The sequence below is a fragment of the Humulus lupulus genome, chromosome 5, assembly GCF_963169125.1.
Source record: "Humulus lupulus chromosome 5, drHumLupu1.1, whole genome shotgun sequence".
Lineage (NCBI taxonomy): Eukaryota > Viridiplantae > Streptophyta > Magnoliopsida > Rosales > Cannabaceae > Humulus > Humulus lupulus.
In genome coordinates this window covers 229263064-229271098 of record NC_084797.1, presented here as the reverse complement: position 1 = coordinate 229271098, position 8035 = coordinate 229263064, and the positions used below count along the sequence as shown (strand labels likewise).

Here is an 8035-nt window from a genome sequence, read left to right as displayed (position 1 = left end):
ATGTGATTGGTTCACTGTCTGTAAATTGTTTTTGAATTTTAAAAAACTGAATCTGTGATTGGTAATAAATTTGAAAATATAACAGAAACAGAATATATGATTGGTTCAGCTCAATCTGAAAATTATTTTAATTTTATATATTTTATATATATAGGATGTATTATATTAAATTTTGATTTTTTAAAGAAACTTGATTAAGTAAAAATTAATAATATTGATAAATCAAAATTAAAATTTAATAATAGTACATTGATTATATTCATAATAATATTGCATGGTCACTAATTTTGGTTTTTTTCTAAATTAAAGTTACATTTTTTTTTCAATTATTTAAGTATTGTTGTTATAACTAAGCCACATTTGTCCAGCAATGTCATCTCTAACATTTTCCATCTGGGCCATATAAGCTTGACTGAAATTCAACTCTGGTGTCTCGGAAATTCCTGCTCCATCTCCTTCTTGTTGGTTTTCAATTGTTGTATTAGATTGGCTTTCAGTTCCTTCAATATCTTCTACAGTTCTGGCATCAACTGAATATTGTTCAAACATTTCATCATTAATAGAATGCATTCTAATCCAGTTATGGATAGCACAACATGCTATTGGTATTCGACGTTGCTTTCCAAGCAAGTATGGAGGCATTGACTTCAAAATTGGAAACCTAGCTTTTAGAAGTCCAAAACAACGTTCAATCACATCACGCAATGATGAGTGTCTATAATTGAATAACTTCATTGCACCTCTAGGGTGGTTCCCTCTTCCTCTAAAACGACGCAAGTCATAACGTTCACCACGATATGGTGCTAGAAACCCAGGCATATTTGGATAACCAGAATCAACAACATAGTATTTTCCTATATTAAAAGAAATTATTAATATATAAGAACATTTGAAAGAAAATTATAATGTATCAAAATTAGTTTATTTTAATACCTTGTGGTGGCATAGGGAAGTTATCATCTTTTCTCATTGCATCAAGAAGCACTCGGGAATCATTGGCTGTTCCTTCCCATCCAGCGTAGACATAAGTAAACATCATATTAAAGGAGCATGCAGCCATTACATTTTGTGTTACATCTACTTTTCTTCCTCTAAATGCAAGTTGTTTTAGAGTTGGTGCAACTGCACTTACATGAGAACCATCAATTGCTCCAACACAATCCTGCAGAACAAATTAGATAAATCATTACCAACATCAATTAAATTGATATGAATTATAACTGGTATATTATTAAAATTAACAGATAAAATTTACCTTAAACCATGGGAAATACTTTGAATTATTTTGAATTTCTGCTTGCACAGTGTTAAAGTCAAGAGGCCTTATTACTTTATTTCCTAAATAACACAATGCATCTAGCACTCTACCAAACTGACGACAAACAGTTTCTCCTGAATGTTGATATCTTTCAGCCACAGTTCTAACTCGTTGGTTGTGTGTAACTATCCATAGAAACATGACAACAGCTTCTTCAACACTAATTACCCTATCATGTTCTATGACTTCCATTTCAACTAATCGACGACATAAAGATCTAAAAGTATTAATGTCCATTCTAATTGTGTAAAACAATCTATCAGGGTGTCCATTTAACAGCTCAAGTAAATATTGACGTCCAGACATATCTGAAGTGCGTAGTGGTCGTCTAATCTGTTGAGATTTTTGCATCTCTTGTAATCGATTAAGCATGATAACTTGACCAATTAATTCCTCGCTTGATGAAGAAGAAGTATCACCAAATAATATTTCAAACTCCTCATCTGAATCATCCATCTTAGGTACCTAATTATGACAATAATAAAAGTTTAATTCGAAAATTCACAAAGGTTAAAGAAATAACAAGGAACCAAATAAGATAGTTCAATCATGATAATAAATACCAAGTTAAGTTCATTACACATTATTTAAGAAAATGTAAACTTCATGGTTTAGTAGTTCATGACAGACAAACTCATAATAAATAAACAATATTAAATCACCCCATCAATGAATCAAGATAAGCACGACGACGCTCCTCATTCATTCTCATGAATATTCCACGCCATTCTGGGGTTGCTACAAACTCTTGCAACGCTTTGAGGTATATTTTGTTATCCAGATTTGGAATACCATCTAGAATGTTTTGACAATCTTCCACACTGTAAGAGTTAGTGACATTGCTGGTTTCCTCGCTAATTCTCCTTTCTCTCGATTCATAATACTTACGCATAGTCTCACTCCATACTAGTGATGCCTCAGTCTTAGCAGAAATACTTTTTGCAAGTTCTTCCATCACATGGTCGATGGATGGATTGGCCCCTTTGTTCTTTTTCTCTTTTGGTTTTGGTGCATCTGGTGGAGCAGAAGTAGCTCGACGACGTACACCAGTAACTTCTTCCTCCTCTCCATAATTATCACCATCAAATTCAAAAGCAACATCAACATGTGCTCCAGTTCCAACAAAATGACGCTCTTGTTGGCGTTCTTCAACTGAAGAAGGCGGAAGTTGAGTGGAGGCATAACTCATCCCACCAGTGGCTGTTGTATTATTGAATATTTCTCCAAGCATCCCATAATGTTGCAATCCTTTTTTTCGAAATCTTTTCGCATTTGGATATTTCTACAAAAATCCAAAAACACATAACGTTACAATGTAACATGAATTTAGAATAATCAAGTAATCAACAACACAAGTATAATGTAAGTATATTACCATTAGATAAGTGTCCCATACTTCATCATTTGATGTAACAGTACTTGTTTGAGGATCCCATCCCATACCAGTTTGTTCCAAAAGATGAGAAAATTCACGATGTGCCTTTCTTAACCGATTGAATTTGGATTTCAATTGATGCATTTTATATCTCTTTCCAAAAGAATTTAATATGTCATTTTCTATTTTCTGCCATCCCTTTTTGTCCAAGGTTGTTGTTTGTAATCCTTTTTTGGCTTCTTCATATAGAAGACTAATAAAATGTGATTCAATAGCCTCAGGCCAAGAAGCATGATCGTCAATGTCTACATTCTTCTCAGCCATCTAATCATAATTTTAACTATCACAATCTATGTCTTCATAAATAATGCTTCTTTTAAAATTAAAAGCCCAAGTTTTCAAAATCAAACATTCAAATCAAAGAATTCTAGAGATGTAAAGAAAGTAGAGAGAAGGACAGAAAGAGCTCACCTTAGATGATGCAGGTTGAGCGTAAATGGACTACAATGGTGTGATGGTGTTGTGGTCAGTTGTTGCTTCAAATAAAAGATAAAAAAAAAAAAAGAATGCAAAACTTTTAGATTGGTATTCATCAAGAAGTCGAATATATGCTAATATACTAAACTCAACACAAAACAGAACACTATAAAGATTAAGCAAAACAAGAGAACTAAACTTATGAATCAAAACAGAAAGTAAAAATAAAAGGCAAGAAATTTTATTTTGTTTCGGCCTCAACAGTAATGGCCTACTTCCAGCTGTTTCACTCCAAACTAGAAATCAAAATGTCAACTAATTAATATTGTTGGCTGCCAATCTGTCAACTTAAGATTGTCGCCAATATTTTTCATAAGGTTTTCCATTCTCTTTTTTAATTTTGATCTTGTTATAGATTTATTTCATAGTCAAATTGCTAAAATAAAACAATTTATATAACAATACTTTTATCAACACCACCCATTTTAATATTTCCTAAGAACAAATTAAAAAATGGTTTGCACACCATACATGACAACGTGTCTATTATTCCTTATATTCCTTTCTTAAATTGAAAAGTTTGTCTTTCAATAAATTCAACAGAATTCATCACAACATAAAAAAAAAAAATTTAACACATCACCTCGTTCAATATAAAGTACAAACTTCATTCTCTTTTTTTTTCCAATGAAACCTGTCACAAAGGTACAAACCAGTAAAACACAAAGGCAAAACAAAACCAGGAAACACAAATTCAAAGTACTGCAAAACTGAAAACAAAATATAGACCACAAAAAATGAAGTTGCAAACATATAAATCGAAACATATAAATCGACATGCTTATACAAAGAAACCTCAATCCACTTTGTCAGACTATACCTCAACCCGACTGTCGCACTCAGTCCGGCAATGGTGTCTCTCCGTCAACCCGCAATCTTAGATCGAAAATGCTTCTCCCCTGCCTGGTGCTGGCAACGACGTCCCTCTGCTACAAATCAGCCAGCTGCACATGAGAAACCCCTCTACATATATATATATATATATATTCGAAACTAAGTCCCTCTGCTGCAAAACTATACATGAAAAATCCCTCTGTATATATATATATATATTTGAAACTATACTTAAAAAAGTAGTAAATATATATATAAATATATACCCTGACCACTACTCAAAAGTCATACGATTTTTTCTTAAATCTATATATATATATTTACTACTTTACTACTCAGGAGACACTTTTATATATATATATATATACATATATACTCAGAACTTATTTCTTTACTACTCAGAAATACTCTTTTATATATATATACTTATATTATATTAGAAGATTTTACCTTGTGTAGAATGGAGAGGAAAAGATTGGTTGATCACGAGAGAAGACAACAGAGGAGAAGACTATCTGATTAATAACAGAGGAGAAGAAATGTTTGAATGGTGTGGTTTTGTTGAAGAAGAAGAAGAACTCTGCTTTTGACAGAGAGGCGGCGCAGAGAGAAAATGAGAAGGAGAAAGTTTACAAAATGATTTTAGGGTTTTTAGATTGAAATATTGCAATACTCAGAAAACGTGTATTTATTGTTTTCTTATATCCTTTATAAATTTGAGAAACTGATTTGAGTTTAGTTTTCAAAAATAAACCTCCAATCAGGTATTTTAAAGGGACCCACCAAGTTTTAATATTTGAAAACATTAAATTGTATCCCAAAACCATACCAATCACACCCTTAGGGATTAAAAATTTTGGTTAAGATGTAATGTTTCATTAGAACATTTATTATATACATTGGGATCCCAAAAATATAATTTAGAGGTCCATTACAAGAAAATATTTACAGCAGACCAATCTAAGCGGCAAAATAGGGTTAAGCCCTAGTTTTCCTTCAAACCTCGGCCGTGGTGGTCGAGCAGCTGCATATGTACACATCATCACCTAAGCTCTCAAACTCAAGGATGGTGTAGCTTTCTTTTGCCTTTACCTGCACCACATAGCACCCGTGAGCCGAAGCCCAGCAAGAAAACTTAATATGCTCATGAACAGTTATAACATGTCATCAAATCATAAGGAACACGCCTAGCAGATATAGCCCTATTCCAGCAGGCAACAAATCCATATAATGTTGAGTATAACACATCAACCAATAATCATAATAATCATCCAGGGATTTTAACCCAAAGTAGATACACAATGTTGAGTATAACACATCAACCAATGATCATAATAATCATCCAGGACTTTTAGTCCAAACAAATAGGTGACAATTGCAAAAGTCACTAAGTTGGGTCTAGCTCCCTTTAGCCTTGTGACGATAGGGTCACCGGGGCTTAACAGATAGGTGAACTTTTATTAGTTCAAACAGGATAGGTGCATGGTGACTAGTCACCAACATAACCTTCCTCATGACCTTAGGGTCATAACTTTGGAACATCGATCCCTAGCCATGTGACAAACGGTCACCTGGGCCTTAGGCCCTGGCACTAGTAACTAGTCTTAGACTAGACAAGCGCTTATAAGTTCATCGACCTTAGGGTCGGTCCAGCGTTAATGCCTTAGAGCCATTCAACGTTGATATCAATTAGATCTAATCTTCATTTGACTCGGCGTGCATGACGCTATGCCATTTCTGACTCTTAGGTCAGTATCCCTGACTAGTCAGTACATATACAAGTAAGCAATGCCACCAAACATATATCACATATCCAATATCCGAATACAAGGCATTCAACATGCTTACTTAACAATTACTAGCACAATTAGGATCATGCATAAAAACAGAGGCTCAAGCTCTGAACAATATCATACTCAGTATACAAAGCATGTCCTAATCACATGTTTCTCGTGCATCATATGCATCATATTTAATCACTTGATCCAACATGCATCAATAACAACCATGCATGCCTCAACAATAATCATGCATGCCACATTTAATGATCCAACATGCATCAATAACAACCATGCATGTCACATATACACAGGGTGCAGTTTTCTTACCTCGGGTTCGAGCGAGAAATATAATAAGAACAACCCCTGAGAACGATGAACCTTTTGGTTATTTAGCGGTTACCAGGTCATAACCAATTATGGGATTCCATTAATAAAATGAATAATAAAGGTTCCCAAACCAAAACCTAGCCTCCAAGACATCGAATCCTACTAAACCGGGTAGTAGGATCGATCCCGAGGCCTAAGGCTTGAATCCCCAAGCTAAAAACTCATTTCTGGCCAAAAATGCCCTTATGGGCCGCGACCCTCCCTAGCCGCGCCGCGGCTCACCCCTTAGACAGAGGCGGCTCTTCCCCAACACCCACCGTGGGCCGCGGCTCACCCTAGCCGTGCCACGGCTCTTTTCTGCAATTCAGCAAAAACCAGATTTCCTCCCCTGCGTTTTTCCTTGAAACCAACCCTTCAAACCAATCCCAAACATCACCCTAACACCCAATTCAACCCCTAAACTTCATCTACAACACACCCTCATCAAAACCCAAGTTAAACACCAACCAAACTTCCATTAATTCCAACTATCTACAAAGAAATCACAAGCTGAAAACTTAAACCAAAACAGGGTAAAACTAGAGATTTCATGGCTGAAACTTACCTTAAACTCGAGATTAAACCCCCTTCAATGGATGAACCAAATCTATAAACTCAAATCCTTGATTTCCTAGCTTGATTCCTCCATTTGGGCTTAAAAACTCCAAAGGAGAAAGGAGAGAACATGATGTACGGGAAAGAGAAACCTTGCTCTGTTTTTATTATGTTCTTCTACAGCCAACCAATATCAAATATAACCCAAGCCAAATGACCTTAATGCCCCTAGGTCATTTAAGGTTTCTAAAGTTACCCCAAGGGTAAAATTGGTATTTCTCACCTATCTCGTTAATCATATTTAACGCTCTCTAATTCCCGCTAATCTCAATATTCCCAAATACCAAATATTCTTATCCCGTTACCCTCTAATTCCCGGTAACGCTCTAATCACCAAAACACCCCGAGACTCACCCCGAGATTAAGCCTGTTATGACCAAACCGATAATTTATATTTAAAGATCGTCTCATACCGAGTAACTCGAACCAATCCACATTATAATGTGGCCTCATAATTAAACACAAGCATGCACCCAAAATATACAAATATGCTCTCAATGAGCCAAATTACCAAAATACCCTTGTCATAAAATGTGGACCCACATGCATGCATTTAACATCATATTATAATATAATTCTCATAAACATGCATATATTATCATTTAATAACATAATAAATCAATTATGGCCCTCCCGGCCTCCTAATCAAGGTCCTAAACCTTATTAGGAAATTTGGGGCATTACAACTCAATCATCTATAGACGGTCTACAATGAGATGAGACTAAAATATTGTTTTACCCCTCATTGTATTTTCTCCTTAAAACATTTAGTTCCTTGTAAATGATATTTCAGTAAACTAATATTAATTACTGAAATGAGCTATCTATCATTTAGCACCTTGAACCAAACTAAAAGGAAACCATCGTTTCACTTCGTCATCAAAAGTTATACATGTTCATATCTATGATTAACACTTCTACTCAAATATACTACCGAGTTCCCAAGATGTAAGTATGGGTTAGTCTGTAGGGTAAGCTGGTAACGAACAAGTCAAAGAATTCAAATAATACAATTAGTTAGAATATTAACCACTCAGAATTGAGATTGAATTGATCTATAGTCAACTATATGATATGACTACAATAGATAATAACAGTATGTTTACTTATCCTATTAACTGTAAATATCGGTACAGTCTGATGTAACAAATACATCCGATCTTATCTACTTTGCTAATGTTCGGGAAAGAACATAACATTGCAATGTGT

At 34.7% G+C, this 8035-nt stretch overlaps 2 protein-coding genes across 2 annotated transcripts; both read right to left on the bottom strand.

The window, feature by feature from the left end:
* Nucleotides 1-330: 330 nt before the first annotated feature.
* Nucleotides 331-1902, bottom strand: LOC133780039 (protein ALP1-like). Its single transcript, XM_062219923.1, has 4 exons — nucleotides 1882-1902; nucleotides 1256-1783; nucleotides 934-1162; nucleotides 331-854 (listed from the first exon to the last, which is right to left on the bottom strand). Exons 1-4 carry the CDS (start codon nucleotides 1900-1902, stop codon nucleotides 331-333), a joined length of 1302 nt encoding a protein of 433 aa, XP_062075907.1.
* A 74-nt stretch (nucleotides 1903-1976) lies between these two features.
* On the bottom strand, nucleotides 1977-3017 carry LOC133780038 (uncharacterized protein At2g29880-like). Its single transcript, XM_062219922.1, has 2 exons — nucleotides 2694-3017; nucleotides 1977-2600 (listed from the first exon to the last, which is right to left on the bottom strand). The coding sequence occupies exons 1-2, from the start codon at nucleotides 3015-3017 to the stop codon at nucleotides 1977-1979; spliced, it is 948 nt and encodes a 315-aa protein (XP_062075906.1).
* Between the last annotated feature and the right edge of the window lie 5018 nt (nucleotides 3018-8035).